Source organism: Zonotrichia leucophrys, chromosome Z, assembly GCF_028769735.1.
Source record: "Zonotrichia leucophrys gambelii isolate GWCS_2022_RI chromosome Z, RI_Zleu_2.0, whole genome shotgun sequence".
NCBI classification, from domain to species: Eukaryota; Metazoa; Chordata; class Aves; order Passeriformes; family Passerellidae; genus Zonotrichia; species Zonotrichia leucophrys.
In genome coordinates this window covers 2,220,318-2,237,525 of record NC_088200.1, presented here as the reverse complement: position 1 = coordinate 2,237,525, position 17,208 = coordinate 2,220,318, and the positions used below count along the sequence as shown (strand labels likewise).

The following is a 17,208-nucleotide window of genomic DNA, read 5'->3' as shown; positions in this document are numbered from 1 at the left end:
ATGGGTTCCAAATCTCACCACACCACAAGTGACCTGACTAAAATAATTGCACTGCATCTCAGGCTTCCAGCACCAATATATTCAGCATCAGGTCGAGTGTCCCCACAGTGCCCTGAGGGCTCAGGCTGAAGACAAGGAGCAAAATGCATTCACAGTCAGGCACAGGAGTAGCAAATATTCTCTCTCTCCATCACAGAGGTGGATGGCACAATCTTCTCCTGCCACTTAGGCAACACTTCCAAAATATTTACAGCCTAAGATGTTCAGTTAGGACTGTCAAAAGCCCAGCTTTGGCTGTATTTGTTCTGATAGAAAATGCCAGACCAGTGACAGAGGCTGCTTTTAAGGCATTCACCCTGAGAACTAAAGCACAAACCCATCCAAATAAAATGGATGTGAAAGGACATCAACTATCTGCAGGGCTGATGGAAAAGCAAAATGGATGCAAGCAACAGAGGGCAAGCATGCCTCAAAGAAATGAGAGGTTAAGTCCACAATTTGCCTGAGGGAGGCATGGACTGCTTAGCAATGAATACACTTGAATTAAAAATTGAGAAATGAAATGAAATGAAAAAGCAATCAAGGGTAAGAATGAAGCACAGTGGAAGTAAGAAAATACAAAGCTTTGCACAGTGGTTGTGCCTGAACTAAATCCAGCAAGTGTAAGAACCATCAGGAAACTCTAGCAGGGTCGAAAATGGAGGACCAAGGCAGCAGGTGATCAACACAGGCCACAGAGGTTCGTGGTCGAGGCTGTGATCCATCCCAGGTGGGGAGCATGGGTGGAGCACAACCCAAAATGGGAACACAGCATTCTGGGTTTGGCTTTTCACAAAAGGCTTCACCCAGGGTTCTGGATTTGGCTTTTCACACACAAAGGCAAGACTGACCTTTGTACCTGCCCACACACAAAGAGGCCAAGCAGGTAATTCTTTTCTAAACATCATAAAACAAATTGATGGCATTTCTTCTCTAAGAGAGGTGTCTCAGCAGTTAAATCATGTTGGGTGAAAGGGTGTTGAATGCTGGGCATTGGCAAAACTCAACCATTACTGTGTCATACCAAGGCAACAGGTCTGTGTAAAATGAGGATTTAACCCAGATATTCCGCCAAATACACAAGAAGAATTGTTTGCTTGGATGGAAGGAGGCCTAGATGTTCACAGTACAAAGTTAGACTGAAGGAAGCTGCTGCTGGGTTACTACATGAATTAGAATCAGGATTTAATTGCCTGTGTATTAATCAGTAGGGACAATGGCCATTTTTTGGCTGGTAGGCAGGACACTTATAATCCACTGCTCCAGGGCAAAAAGTTTCTGGAGAGCTCCTACAGCCCAGCATGATTCAAACCAGCCACAGGGTGGGCGTGTGGACACTGGCCTAGGAGCTGCTGGGTGTCCAAAGCCACAATAAAAGGGACAAGTGTCCGAAGGCCACCCTGTAGGACACACCCCTCACGATATGAGGTCAGGAAGGACCATGGTGTGACACACCAGGGAGTGACACGCTTGGATAATGGAATTTGCACATGTAAAACACTGAAATAAAGGATGCTCATTACCTTAATTGACTGTCATCTCAAGAGTGGAGAAGGACTGGCAATTCACAGGCCAGACCAGCAGGTGGTTTTGCCATCTCAACAGCAGAGGTGGAACAAAACAATGCTGGAAATACAGCATAGAGGGAGCAGGGATATAAACCCTGATGGTTTTCTGCATCAGGGCCATGGGGAGCACTGCCAGGGACCACAGGACAGGAAATAACATTTCCTCACACCCTAAAATTTCATCCACTTGAAGCTCTCCTTTAAAAGCAAATTAAAATCATGGTTAAAAATCCCCAAACCTTTAAGTATAGAAGAAAAACTTGTTGGATTCAGGAGAATTGCCTAAAGCAACTAAGAATAGCAGTGGGAAAGGGAATGGGAAGTGGGATGGGGTGACTGCATCCAGCCTCTGGATGGAGGAACATCAACCTGTTGGAGCTAGTCCAGAGGAAGCCACCAGGATGATCAGAGGGATGGAGCAGCTCTGCTGAGAGAAAAGGGTGAGAGGACTGGGGCTGTTCAGCCTGGAACAGAGAAGCTTTGGGGTGGCCTCTCAGCACGTGAAGGGAGACAACAAGGAAGATGGAGTGAGACTATTTACAAGGACCTGGAGTGACAGGACAAGAGGCAATGGCCTCAAATTGACAAAGGGTAAATTTAGGGTAGATGTTAAATTGTCCCCTGTCAGAGTGGTGGCCCAGGGTGCCCAGAGCAGCTGTGGATCCCTGGCAGTGCCCAAAGCCAGGCTGGACAGGGCTTGGAGCAGCCTGGGACAGTGGGAGGTGTCCCTGCCCATGGCATAAGGTGGGATTGGATGGGCTTTAGGGTCCCTTCCAACCCAAACCATTCAGTGATTCTGTGAGCCCATGACTTTGGAGACAGCTGAATTAATCTATCAGCTCCCTGTTGGTTCTGCCCCCTCCATCCCATTGCCAGCAGGGATGCCTGCGCCCCATGAAATGGCCTTGGGAATGCCCTGTAGCAGGAACAGCACGAGTCTCAGCTTCTCCTGCTGTGCTCAACTAGATCTGCCCTCTTTAAGGTGGTGTCCATATCCTGTAAGCACATATTTTTTTGGTGTTATAGAGTGTTTGAAGACTTTGCTTTGTTCTGAAGTCTCCAGTACTCTTCTCTGAAGAAAGCTTCCCAAACCCAAGACCTCCCAGCACCTTGTCAGGGATTCATCCAGATGACTCACAGGATACATGTAATTTCTGTGGAGTAGTAATTCCCTCTGGTTAGAGCTGGAAGCACAGAGCAGTGTGACCAGAGAGAGATGACTCACTAGGTGACCTTCAGATTATGCCTTTTGGGGAAGATATTTCAATGGCAGGAGAGTTTTAACTCAGGAATAGATGGTCTTTGGTTATGGCTAACACTTTCACAGGGTGTTATGAGCTGGCCAGAGGAGCATGGGGCCAGAGATGGGGCAGGAACTCTCAGCTGACCTGAGCTGGCTGGAGTTAGGGCAAAAAAAACTCGGTTTAGGACAAAATACAGCTTGGGCCACACGTAGCCTCCATGTCCCCATTTGCAGCTCCAGCTGTCCCTGCTGTAGGAATGACATGAATTTAGGGTACAGATGAAATGTGCAGTTCAGGTTCATTTTCTCTGGGTTTCTTCCTTTAGTCCATGCAGTGCAGAAAGTGATCACAAATAATCTTATATAATAAGGAAAGAAGTAAGGATGCCTGGGAATTGATTTGCAAGTGTTGAATAAAAGCTGCCTAAGATATTAAAAAATGGTGGGTTTTCCTCAAGTCATGAGATTCTGATATCAGTAAGAGGGCACACATACATAAGAGTGATGTTTTATTCTCATTTAGAAGAAACAAAGCTTCCAAATAATACAGGCTGTCTGCACAGGAAGGTTTGCTGAATCTTGCTGTATGATTCTTTGCCATCTTTTTTTACCCTCTGGCAGACCCTGGGGTAATATTTGTTTAGGGTCTTTAATAGTTTTGGAAACGTGTTCTCCTAACTCAGCTGAATAAAAGGGGTTTTAAAGGTGCAGATTCTCTTCTTCACATGACACTCTTCAGTGTGCAGAAGTGAGTCTCTTAAAACACCCAGAATTTAGTGAATTTCCTGCCAACAGAATATTGGTATATAGCAAAGTATTGCTCTGATATCTTTCCCTTGCCAAAGGGAAGGACTGTCCTATTGATCTCTCCCATGCTACAGGTTGGGAGATGAAGACAGATTTCAACATTTTTTTACTGTAGTGGCAGTTTCCTGATGTAATCCAGGATTATTCCCTGCTGGCCAAACAAGAGCTGACAAAAAAAAGGCCAGCCCTCAGCTGAGCATCTGATTCAAAAGAAAATTCAGCTGAAAGGCGAGCATTGGAAAGATGAGTCAATACAAAAGCAAGAGACAGCTCTGGATTTAAGCAGAAGACCACAGCATTTAACCTACTTTAGCAGATCAATGCAGTGGATTTTTAATCATCACATTAATCCTAAAATAAAAATAATTACCCCAGAGATCGGTATTAAAGTCCCTTAATTATATCTCTTTTCATCATCCTTTTTACTGGGGATCAGAAGCTGCAGAGACCAGAGCTTCCCGATGCCATTTCTGCAGCTTGTGGTTTGACTCTCCTGTTAGAGAACTTCAGCTGCAACTGCAGGGATGAGGCACTGGCCTTGGTGAGAGCACCCACACCCATCCCACCTGGGAGAAAACTGAAAAAGGGCAAAAAAGAAGGTGGACAGGACTCTGCTTTCCAATGACACTGCATAAAACTGCAAAGGAAGGAGTGGGGAACATTACACAGTGGATGAAAAATGTGTGAATGCCTAGAAATTCAATCTCTACACTGTCCCCTTCTTCCAGCAATGCCAGGAGCTCATTAACATCCCATAAGTGTAAAGAGAGAACTTTGACCTGAGGCTGGGCCCCTTATCAAATTTCCCTGAGCAGAGTTTATCTCCTGGAGCATCCTTTCCTGTCCACAGTCCTGCCACCCCCACAGATGCTCTGGGAACGTGGCTATGGGCAAATGCAGGATCCTGAGCCCCCATGGACAGCCTCAGGGGGGATTTCATGGCCATCAAACCAGCCCATTCCCTGCTGGTAAGGGTAAGTGGCATGGCTCACAGCAAACTTTCCCATCCTTCTCCCAGAAAAAGGTACCTTTCTCCACTCTGCTCTTTGGGACCAGTCCTGAGTCTCTGCTGTCACCTGCATTGTGCCCAAGCTGCTTGTTTCAGGTCACACTTCCCTGCCTTGATGGCCTTTACCCATTTCCACCATCTTCTTGCAGGGAAAAGAGCCACCCTGGTGTTATATTTAGACTTAAAAGCACTGTACACTTACTCAAATAGTACTTTAGGGCAATTTTCAGGTTTCTCCAAATACACGGGGGAATTTCTTCCTGCTGTCTTGGGAGGAGGCCGTGGGGCCTGCTGTTGCTGCAGGTGTTGGGATGCAGGCAAGGGCATCCCAAACAAGCAGCACATGGAATCCCAGAGAGTAAATGGCTGGGTCCCCAGGCTCCAGCTTGGCAAGTGGCACCAGGGATATAAATACCCCCGCTTCCCCTCTCCGAGGAGCCTCTCCAAAAGCACCAGGTACAAGTCAAAACACGTCCAAGGAGCCTCACAGCCGGAATCAGCTTCTAGCAGGGGGCTTAACACCGGAGGTTTGTGAAGTGCAGGAGTAATTAAAGGTTACAGCTGCCCCTTGCTGGCAATCAGGCTGCCCTGGAATGCTCACCACAAGGTAATGCAGGGTGTTAAGGGAGAGGGAGGGAAAGGAAAGCTGGGAAAAAAAAAAAAGGTACCTTCATAATATTGTTGTGGTAACAATGCAGGACGCTGATTAAATCACCTTTCTGCCACCAAAAACTTGCAGCCACATCCTGCATTTTTATTTCCATGGAAGAGGGGAACTGCCAGTTCCCAGCAGAAAGGAGCTGAGGTGCTTTTTTTTTCCCTGCACTGAGTTAGCAGAGCTCTTAATGAGACTATTTTCACATGATTAATTAAAAAAAAAAAAAAAAGTAAAAGAAACAAATCATTGCAAGCTGGAGTTAAAAAAAAAAAAAATTTTCCAGTCCAAGTGACAAAATATATGCCCATCTCCCTACTTGAGACTATTTGATGGCAGAGGGCTCAGAACCAAACTTTCTCCTTGCAATCCCAGAATCCCAGGAATTGGACATCAGCCTTTTTTCATTCCCTGATGATGACAGGAGTGGTTCCCAGGGCATGAGGCAGGACACAGGCAGGCCCCAGAGATCACTCAGTGGAAGAGTTTTTGGTTGCATCTTCTCATAATTTTATCTTTACTGTGACATTTTTCATTTCAGTGTGTACTTTCTTCTCTCAAACCCTGTTACAGTAATTTTGACTTGGAAAAGCAAGGATTGGTAGGACTGCCAGGCCTCCAGGACAAATAGGAAAAACTGAGAAAATAAGGAAAAATGAGGCCTCGACCTGGCCATAAAGTCATGTTCTTAACACTGAGAAAGCTTATTACTACCCTTGTCTACCTAGCAGGTTCCTGAAACTCCCCAAATGTGGAGATTTTATACCTCCTCAGGTAATTATTTTCTTTAAAAGTTCCCCATCATGATTAAATCCAAATCTTACCTGCTACAACATTTTAGCACTTTGTGAGTGTTTAGAGAGAGGTACTTATTGCTTTTTTTCTTCTTAGGTTTAATTTGGGTATTTCAAGTCAGTTATCCTTTCTCCCCTCAGTTTTCTCCAAGCCAAAAAACCCCATGTTTTCTACACTGCTGCTCATTCTTGCTTCTTCTAACTGAGGAAGTCACATCTTTCTGGAGCTGAGGTGCCCAAAAAAATCAGAGTCCCCCAGACAAGGCCTTGTGCTACACAAGGCACACAAATTGCTCTGTGGATAAACAACACCCCTGTCTAAACATATCAATATCATGCTTGCTTTTCCCTCCCAGAGAGAAATATTGGCTGATTTGCCAGCATTTTGCTTGCTCTTGGCACAGGGCAAACAACTCCATGAGTTGCAAGCAAGGCAAGAACCAAACCATTTATCTCTCCTGGCAGAATGCAGCTCAATTCCAGTAAAAAATTCCACAGCAGCTGCCTACACAACTGAAACACTTACCTCAAAGCATGTAAGGGAAACATTCATCTTCATAAAATCATGCGAGCTGTAACTTCTCAAACTAGGTTTAAGTAAAATAAACTCTGCATGGGTCAAGGTTAAACATTTATAGGGCCCCCTCAGTGTTTGCTGTGAAAAGAGCATTTTCAGATCAAAGAGTGATGTGCTCTACAACGAGGCAGTCTCAGCAGCAATTCATGAGAACACAGCAGTGCAAAAATAAAGTGCTCTCTCGGTTATCTGGAACACTAATATTGATTTTAGGAACTGCATCTGCATGTTTGTTTCTAAAGACATTGAAGTTTCAGCAATGAACATGCTACTTCAATTCCACATCACGAGCCATTTCAGCCTGAACTTACACAGAGTGGGAAGCCTTGTAAGGGGCAAATACTCAGGTGGCACGAGTCTGTTTAAGTTGAATACAAACCCATATTTTTGCCGCAGCTGAGGATTTAAACACAACCCAGGGAACTCACAAAACATTATATTCTGCCTAACCCTCTCCTGCACTCATAACCTAACAAACATTACAGATGCTGGATGCACCTTCCCAGACTGACAAGATATTGTTATCATCAGCAAAACACTGAGAAGTGGTTTGAACTGCTGTAATGGTCTGCCTGGGGCTCCATCTCCCCTCAGCCTGATCAGACAACTTTTCCTATTCCCTCTGATCCCCCCTTACCTCTTGAGATAGTTCCTCCCGTAGAGGATCTGCTGCAGCAAGGTGACCACGGCAAAGGCGCAGATGAAGATGAAGAACAAAGTTCTGTTTCCCAGCAAATCCCGGCTTGATGAAGGGTCAGTGTATCCCATCCTTCTGAAAAGCCACGGAAGCTTCACTGGGTAAAATTCAGTTCATTGCCACCTTCATGCCCTTTTTGCTGGGGGCTGGAGGGGAATGCCTGCTGGCTTTTCTGTGAGCAATCCAAGGACAAGGTATCCCATTGTTTGTACCCTGCTGCCCCTTCCTTGCCCCTTTTGGATGTTAGCTCCGGGACTGTGCGCAATGGCTTGCTTCCATGGTAAAGTTTCCAGGAGATTCAGACGTGGGTAACATCTAAAATCATCTCTCAGAGCTCTCTCAGCGCAGGCAGCCTGTGCTGTGTGAGAGGCATTCTGTTCCCTCTAAGCCTCTCTTGAAAACCCGCTGCTAGCAATTATCTACTTCAATCCCATTTTCATATTCCAGATGGGGGAAGCTGCACACAGACCGGAGAACTGCAGCCAATGGCAAACACGGGGCTCCGGCAACCTGCGTTGGAAGCACATAGTCGTCAGCTCCTCTCTGCTTCTGCTCAGTGATTCCGACCAAATGTGCTCACAAGGAGACGTGACTGGGGCTTGCTATTATTGAACAAGCATGCAACAATCATGAGGATTTCATTCAGAACCCTGCAGGGGAAAAAAAAAAAAAAAAAGGGAAAAAGCAGCTCAGCAGCAGCAGCAGTCTGGTCAGGCTAGCAGGAAAGCTGCATTCTGTGCAGCAGCGCGCCGTCCGTGCCGTGGCTCCCGTGCTGTGGCATTTGCATGCAGAATGCAGAGCCTTCGGTGCCACTCTGCTCACTATTTGGGCTCCTCTGTTTCCCCTATTCCTCCAGAGTAAGCATGAGCAAGGTCACTGTGCATCCCTTCAAGGACAGAGCTCTCAGTGCCTGCATGCTGATTTATTGGAGGCTCTGAGTAGCCTCACAGCCGCAGAGAGGGAGCCTGCCTCTCAGTGCAGGCTCTAAGAACCATTCATTTAAAGAGACAAATATTCTGATTGTTCCTCCACTAGACACAGTTCCCTTTTGAAAGGGCAGAGCAACAAGACCTTGTCCACAGCCCTCGTAACTCCTCTAAATCCCCCTCATTTTCAGGAGAGGCTCAGTTCAGCTCACAGGGAGTTTTGTCGCTCATTTCTTTGGGAGCAAAATCTAACCCAACCCTAAAACAAGTTCCAATGAAAGCTTTATCCATGAATGAAACATCCAGACTAGGAGGTTGTTTTGCCCCAATAACAGATGGGAAAACGATTTTGACAACAAAATGAGAGGGGAAAAATCCATTGTCTAAGAGAATAGGAAGATTTTTGTGTGAATAGATTTTCTAACAGTTAAATCAGCGTATGCAAATTGCTCTAGTGTGCCAGCTGCCCAGCTGTGTGGAGCAGCAAACAGAGTGTTCATGGACTTTGTTTCAGCTGTAACTCGTGCTCCATGTGAAGAAGGGCCAAAGGTAACTTGGTGCAACCCTTTCAACACAATCCTTAAAGACAGGGTTAGTCCTCAGCATGACTTACAGCAATTTAGGCAAGACAGACAATGGCTAAAGCAGGCTTTACCTTACTTGATTTTGAGTAGTAAAAGTCACACAAGTGTTTAAGGTGTGATGCTGGTCACCCTGAACTCCTGCAGGCTGGAGAGCAGTACTTTAGACACATCTGACTTTGCAGAGAAGGTTCAGGGACCCAGTCCCTGGTTTGTCCTGCCTCAGTGCCTCTCATAAATCCCACACCTCTATTTCTGAACCCTGCCAAATGCTTCCATTATCACCTTGCTTATAGGGGGGACCCCGAGTCAGATCAAAGATTATCCAGGGAAAATCAGGGGTAGAGGGCAAGGACATACTTCCTTGGAAACACTCTTCTACTATTTTGTCATTCAGGGTCTTCCATAAAAAAGGAAAGAAAACCAATATTTAGGACAGAGAAATAACTCAGTGGGATGCACTGTACTAGGAATAATACATACACCAGGGGACTTCAAGTTAAACACAAAAAGTAGTTTGATTCCCTATTGTCAAAGCCATCAGCTCTGGGGTCAAATAAAAGCCATCAGCTCTGGGGGGCAAATATTTATTCTTTAAATGATCAGTCCTTACAAGCTCACATTATATGACACTGATTCCATACAGGAACTGAATCATCTAGATGGATCTACCAGAAACCCTCTCAGGTAAAGGAAAAGCCCTATGGACATCAAAATTCCCAGGCTGAGACCCCACAAGACACTGCACTGGCAGATTTGTATGCAGCAGCTTAGTCAAGGCCAATAAGTTCAGAAGTGAAGGAAAATTTACTTAATGATTTGAACTGTTTGATTTCTACTGATAGCTTTGAAAACTCAGAGAAATTTGCCTCAGTTGCTCTGGGAGTCATTTTACAATAACAGCAAATTATCAGAGAGTAGAATTTGGCTTCCTATGATTTTCTGTAGGTGTGAAACTTATTTTGCAGATTCTTATGTCACCTAGGTTTTGGTGAAAACACTTTCAGCTTTTCTACTTTTACTGCCCTCCATTCAAAAGGATTTTTCTTCCCCTTGAGATCTGTGCAGTAATGCACCAAATTCCTGAGCCTAGCAGAAGCTCTTCCTCCTGGAGTGATGGTGAGCCTGAGCTGCAGCAAACAGCCCATGCACTCTGTCAGTCTTTGATTTTCTGTGTCCTCTCATCATTCTCTGCTATATCAGGACCGGCCAGAAGATGCAGCACCTGAGAGACCTATGTGCAGGAGAGCTGCAGACCCAAAGTACAAAGGTATCTACAAAAAATAGGAGAGGTTTTCTGTGCCAGAGCTTGCACAGGCATCATTCCCGACGTCACATGCAAAAGAAATCTGTTTGCTGCCCTCAGCCCAGTACAACAACAACACTGCACAACTGGAAGCAGACCAGCTCCGTGCAAGCACAGAGAAATAGAATGTCTATTGAAAAATTTTCATAGGATGCTCAAGGTTGCCTGCAATATTTATTGTGAGTGAAACTGTCTGAGACTGCAGAAGTGCTGAATGAGCAGTGTCAGCACTCATTCCCAAGGCCCTTTGAGAATTTAACTTGTAAACTGCAGGCCTCCTTTAAAGCATCAGGCCTCTGCAGAGAAAAAAACATATATATTTTTATAATAATTTTACACCCTGCACTTGAACAAGCAGCAGACAACAACAGATCCCCTCCAGAGTCTGAGAAGGATTGGAAAAGCCCTCTAAGAGCCTTGAGCCCAGACATTCCCCCAACACTGACAGGTCCACATTCGCCCATGCCCCCAAGTGCTGCATCCACCTGCTTTAATAACATTTCCAGCACGACAGACACAAGCTCAGAACGGGTATTCCTGCATCCACTCTTGGAGCACAGACTTCAAAATCTAAAGCAAATCTGGCAAAATGGATCTTAATATGAAGCTGCCAGAAGCAGTCAGTCTTACACGTGTCTGGCCTTTATTTGTTGCATGTGAGCTGCTTGCTAAATATCACCAGAGATAATCTGTCACAAGAAACTCCTCCAGCTTGAGCAGTGAGACTCTGAGTGCTCTAACACAAACACAAACATGCTCCTTACAGTGACACCCTCCAATGGGAGCTCATCATTTGCCCTTGGGGCCCAATGAAGCAGGTTTGAATTTATTATTTTTTCCTAAAATAAGCTAGCATTAAATTTCAAACACAAAGAAGATAAGACCATGCTACTGAAGCTCTATATGAGAGGAAAGATGAATTGGCAAGAGGACAAAATCTGGTAGGGGTCAGACTCTACTTCTCTTCTGGAGGCAATAAGTTCCTCTCTCTCTCTCTATTGAAAGGACAATACTAAGCCCTTCCTGCTGAAATGCAGTTTATTTTTTAATGCAAATGAACTAGAAAAATTCATTTTTGATAGGCAGCCCTGATTGGGAATTTTTTTTAAGTATCTTTCACTGAACCTGTCATTTGAATCAATGTTTGACTGATCATGCATCCTAATTTCAGCTGAAAGCAAGGGTATTTGGGGTCTGGGACAGCAGACCTGTCTCTTGGTTGTTTAGTCACAGAACACTTAACTGAACATGTTAACTCACAGAATCATACAGGTTCAGGGTAAACAAGACATGCTTCACATTCCCCTTCAGGATTTTTTTCCTTCCTGCCTGCTCAGCCACTCTTCATGGCTGTTATTCAAACCAAAGAACTCCCCAGCCAGCATTGCAGAATACTATGGGTGGTAAACAGTTTGAGCACAACATTTTTTACACCTCATTTTCCCCCCTAAATTAAAATTAAATCATGCCTATTTACAGTTTCCACAATGCTTGTGTAAACTGCTAGATCCCTGATTTTGCAAAGAGCTGGCACATAGGTATATGGCTGGAAGGTTCTGCTGAACACTAAGCTCATAAACATATGCTTATCAATATTAATTCTTTTGCAGATATAAACCATGAATTTATTAGCATAATCGAGCGCTTAACACAATGTCTAGTCCCCCATCACTGCCACAAACCCATATGTCTTAAACTGAGAAAGAGAAGGAAGCTGAAAGGATCCAGCTAAGATGTAAACATTTATTTTCTTCTGAGTTGGGTTCAGCCACATGGAGATGACAGTGGCCAATTTGGCACCAGGCTTCCACCTGTGGAGACAGCTGCATTAGAGGACATATCCTGAACACAACATATGGTCTGTACACTGGATACACATTACATCATCTCTTAGATCATGACCAATTTTTCTCCAATTATGGGTCCCATAGTGCTCCATTATGGGGGAAAAAATGACCCAGTGTATAAAATATCCCTTTTTTACCCTGATGACATCATCTCTGTTGGGAAAGGAATGATGTCTGCCTCAAAGGAATAAGGAAACTGCAGAGGCTGCCTTGGCTGCAGTGCTATACATTGACTGTTGACAGTTCCTTATATCAGAGCCTGCTAAAATGTATAGCAAAATGCAAAACTCAGAGCTGAGGACATCTCTGCTTTCCCAGTGGTATTTCCATGTTCCTAGAAAACAAAGGAAGTTAAGTGTGATTGTTATGGTCCTTTTCAGGCTCATGGCCCCGGAAGTAACTGAGAACAGTGGAAGCCCAGCCTCTCTGCAGAGAAAAAGAAATAGGACCCAGATTCATGTACAGGAATCATCAATAATAAACATTAGTTTGATTTTGGAGCACTGCATGAGAGCCCTGGGTTTAGCAACAATTCAAGGGGACTGAGATGTTGGCAGAGCCACAGAGGGGTCAAAGGGTTTCCGTGGCCAGCAGTTGCTCTCAAATAAGAAATGTGATCCTGCCTCTGTTCCAAACAAGTCATAACTCCCACCCAGTTCTCCAAAACCACCTTTAAAACCTCCCAAAGGAAAGCACTGGAATTAGTAGCACTCACTTTAATGGGTGTTGAAAGATTGGTATTTCTTTTGGATGAAAATATTCCAGTAGTAACATCACAATGAACAAATATTTCCCATGACCAGAGTAAGGATCACACATTATCTAATGTTGAAAACCACAATTAATAATTATTTCACTATTTCAGCCGTACATTTTTACAGAAAAAGTGAAAAGGTTAATCTCAAATATTTTTGAAAATATGCAATATGGCATATTAATTCACAGAGAGAGCGCAGCAGATTTTGGAATATGTTTTGCTCTGTCAGTGAGTGGCATTAATCCACATTAAAGAATGGATGTAAATGTAAAAATGAAACTTTTCCTCTGAACTATCAGCTAATTAAAACCTTCAAATTTTTACATTGCTTTTATGATCAAGATGTAAAAGAGACCTATTATAGAAAAATCATTTAGAAAAAGTTACAAGGGTGACTTTTTATCTCAGTTCTGCAGTGATTTTGTATTCAGAGGAATTAAGTATATTCCTCTTGAATTAACCATCAGCTTCAGTTCCCATGACCTTTCAAGAAAGCCAGACATTCAGGTTTTGAGCCATTCCTCATTATGCCCTCCAACAGCACTAATTACAATGCTGGCTACACACATTAGTATCCACTAGTCTAACTGCTACTTCACCTGAGCTACTCCTCTAGCCAAAGCCAGTATGTATTCAGACACATCATGATTTTTTAAATAATCCATGCTAGTCCATGACAAAAATTATTAATTAAAAAAAATATCCATCTGGCTTTTGTGGTCTTCAAAAATCCCCATTCTTCATGAGGCATATTTTATTTTGCTCTTCTGGCACTCTGGAAATGCCCACTGGAACCTGGACAAGGAACTTGGAAGAGAGACACCTCTACCCTTATAGCATTGTGACCAGACACACCTTTCTGCCCCTCCTGGGGCAGTGTGGATTCAGATTTTAAGCCCTGCACAGTCTCTGGTCTGACCTGAAAAGTGGCCACAGAGGTGGCTATTAATAAAGCTGGTGGCATTTTCAAATTCCTTCCTTTGGATCTGTGATCTGCCATAAATCCCTGGGTCGTGCTTTCCTGTGTTAGGGTAACAAATAAAGAACATTCCTGGAACAGTCAGACACTGCAGCCAGGCATCAGCTGAGTCAGCTCCTGCCACTGGCATTTGTAATTTACCCAGGCAAGACGGAAAGGTGACAGTGGGATTTATTAGCCCCTTTGGCAGGCAGCAGGAATTGCAATTTGGAAGTCGTGTTTGGTAGCATGGAAACGGCTCGGCTTACAAACAAGTGCAAAACCAAGACAACAATGGTCCATTTTGCTGCCAGAGAAGCTTGAGAGTCTCAAGGGCAGCACCAGCCACCCAGAGGGATAAGCTCCAACCACAGGCAGGGCCTGGATCACCCCTGACCTCTGCCAGCAGCTTGGCCTTTTACAGCCCTGTTACAGGCAGTGCTGGCATGGGAAGGGAGATGGATATGCAACCAAAAACGTATTTAAGCATCTTCCTCCCCTTAGGATGTTGGGAGTTAAATGGAAATCCTTGTTTGGCTCTTGGCTGCAAGTGAATTGGTCCAGGGCTGTGATTAGAGTGAGATCTTAAACTCAGGCTGGGATAGTGGAAGGTGTCCCTGCTGATGGCAGTGGTTGGAACAAGATGGCCCTTAGGGTTCTTTCCAACCCAAATTGTGATTCTATGATTTATGATGACCCTGTTGACAATAGCTGCTTCCAGCTACTTCCAGTGCTGTATTCCACATGTTTCTGTCTATAATAGGACCACCAGTACATCCATCAGTCAGAAAATTTTCAGTTTTTATCCATGATCTTTGGTGGTGGTATTGATCTCTTGCTGGAGACCCTGCAACAGATGTTTATTTAAATAGCTGAGTACAGTCAACTGGATGTGTTTATTGTCTCTAAGAACCTAAAATGGGGAAGACAGAATGGTAATTTATACACAGCCAGTATTAACATCCAACACCATACGGCCTACAGGATCCAGTGCTGTGCAGGCAGATATTAAGGAAATGCCTTTGACAGGGAGAGACATCCACAGAAGAGTGGGGATGAGGAGAGGGCAGCACAGCATGGCATTCAGCCAGAATAGGGCTGTTTTTTTTTTTTTTTTTTTCAGAATGTTCCCATCAGCATCACCTTTATTTAAACATCACTTTCAATCAGCTTTTTTATTTTCTTCCAGGTGTATCCAGCAGCTCCTCTGGAGCTAAGAAATTTGTGCGTGGGTTTTCTTTCATGCACTGTGGGTAGGAAGGTATGTGGGAACTATAATTCAGTCACTCTAAATCACATGTAGCTGAAGCTTGAAAGAAAAAATAATAATAAATGGTTCAGATTGTCAGGCTCAGTGCAATTCTCAATCAATTAAAGCTTATTTTAGCACCAGGGCAGTTCATTTTTATAATGTTCTTCTGGCATTTTGATGCTTTCATGTTACTGTGTAGCTAAAAGGTCCTGCTGGGAACAAATTACTCTTGGTAGAGCATTCTCTGAACTACAATTTCAGTTTCAATGATAATAAATATCAAATGATAATAAATATTACCCACAAGAGCAAACAGCAGCAAGAAAAGGGCTACTGGCAGTGAGAGAGAATGGCTCTGGACCTGGGTAAAGGAGGAAGATAAACCAAGGGCTCAAGCACAGTAAAACTATTGCTTGGGCTCAGAGTCTACAAAGTATTCTTCAATGCTTATGACTTCCAAATGTAATTCAATGTGTTGAGACATTAAACAGTGAAAAGTCACCAGTGAAAATATTCCTCCACTGGCTTGCTGCTTCTTTTCATGATCAGTTAAAATTAAATACTGTGTCTGCATTTTAGATCTGCATTTTCTGTTGTTATCATGGTTCCCCTTTCACAGATACGGATTGCCCAAATCTAAATTTCTCTTTTGCTGCGCTTGAGAATTTGAACCACAGCGTCAGATTCACACTGAAGGTTTCAGAGCTTCAAAAGTTGCTTAATTGATGAGGAGAGCTCTGACAATTGATGTGACAACAGAAACCAAAATTAGTACTGTTTGTGGGTCCTTGCAGTGCATGGAAGCAGCTGGCAAACAAGAACAACACTTTCCTAGCTGGAATCAGAGACAAAATATTTGTTTAATAAGAGCGGCAATAATCACAATAAGTTGTTCTTTTTTTTTTTTTTCACTGTGCCAAAGACAAAGATATTAAGGAGGATATATCCTAAACTGCTGCACACTGTCATTATAAACTGATTTAACTTTTGCTCTAAGCTTTACCAGGTAAGGGAATTAAAAGCAAAGTGGGAAGGCTGCATGAAGAATGTCCTTTATTCCTTTTTAATTTACAGATCTTGAGCCTCCTAGTTGCTCTTGTTTTTCCTCATTTGGAGCCATCCCTCATAATACACTATTCCAGGTAGAGGTTTTCTATTTTCTTTTCCCAACTGGAAAAAAGGACCATGTCAAACACAAAAAAATAATATTAAAATTAGGTCCTTCCAGTGCAGAAGGGAGCTATGGCAGGGTCATCAGCTTGCTTCCCTCTGGCAGCTCATGCTCAGGTGTTGGCCCCTCACCTTGGGTATCACTGAAGGTTTGGCTTGGAAATCCAAGGAAGCTGCAGCTCAGATCTGTATTCAGCTGTACTCAGCATTCTTCTGCTCTGGACAAAGGAAGGACAAACTTTTTTCCTCAGCACTTCGCCTTCCAGTTGATGAAGCAGAACCAGCTGGCACTGCAAAAATCAGTTTTCACAACAAACACTGCGCTGTGACACATCACCTTAGCTGAGACAGTCACCAGCTCCACAGGAATACACACCTTGCCCTGGGATACACACCTGGAAAATCCCTGCAAGTTCTGACCAGTTCTCTACGCAGAGCTCCAGACCTGAGTTCACCAGCATGGAAACAAGCTGATGTCAGGAAAATAACATCAGGAAAATAACATCAGGAAGTGAGCTATAATTTTTTTCACCTTAAGATTTAATCCACTCAAAGTGTCAGTCTTAAATCCAGGGAAAATGTCACAGAAAAGCGCACTTCCTGCAACCACCTACCACCAAAGGGGGACAAAGCTACAGAATTTTACCCAGATTTCCACTTTTACCCTGGTCCTCTTGTTTCTCTCCCATAGCTACTGTAGATGATCATCACAAAATGAATAAAACATACTTCCATGTGAATGGAACAACATGTGCCAGCTTTGCTGCTGGCATTCTGTCCACATGACTAGCACTCCCCTTTGCTAACCCTTCTTCCCTCTTCTGCTGTTAACCCTCCACTCACACACAAAAGGAAAACAAAGCAAACCTTGGGTTCTTCTTCCCCCTCAGTGAGATCAAAAAATGGTCAGGGATGAGGAGAAGGGGGAAGTTATATTTCCATACAACATAAGAGAATCAGATACTTTAAAATAACAGGTCGCCTAGAACTGAAATAATTTTAAAAGCAAGAAAAATAAAATA

At 43.8% G+C, this 17,208-nt stretch overlaps 1 protein-coding gene and 1 long non-coding RNA gene across 3 annotated transcripts in view; both read right to left on the bottom strand.

Annotated features, from left to right (window-relative positions):
- ST8SIA5 (ST8 alpha-N-acetyl-neuraminide alpha-2,8-sialyltransferase 5) overlaps positions 1–8,327 on the bottom strand; it is a 49,478-nt gene extending 41,151 nt beyond the window's left edge. Inside the window, exon 1 of one of the 2 annotated variants that reach the window (XM_064735431.1) lies at positions 7,330–8,327. In XM_064735431.1, the coding sequence (XP_064591501.1) occupies positions 7,330–7,460 (131 nt within the window). In that variant the 5' untranslated portion in view covers positions 7,461–8,327. The remainder of the gene's footprint in view (positions 1–7,329) is intronic. The other variant, XM_064735433.1, reaches the window with a different exon arrangement.
- Positions 8,328–15,880: 7,553 nt separating this feature from the next.
- LOC135459299 (uncharacterized) lies at positions 15,881–16,645 on the bottom strand. Its single transcript, XR_010443006.1, has 3 exons — positions 16,582–16,645; positions 16,319–16,476; positions 15,881–16,186 (listed from the first exon to the last, which is right to left on the bottom strand). It is a non-coding gene; the product is annotated as an uncharacterized LOC135459299 (long non-coding RNA).
- Between the last annotated feature and the right edge of the window lie 563 nt (positions 16,646–17,208).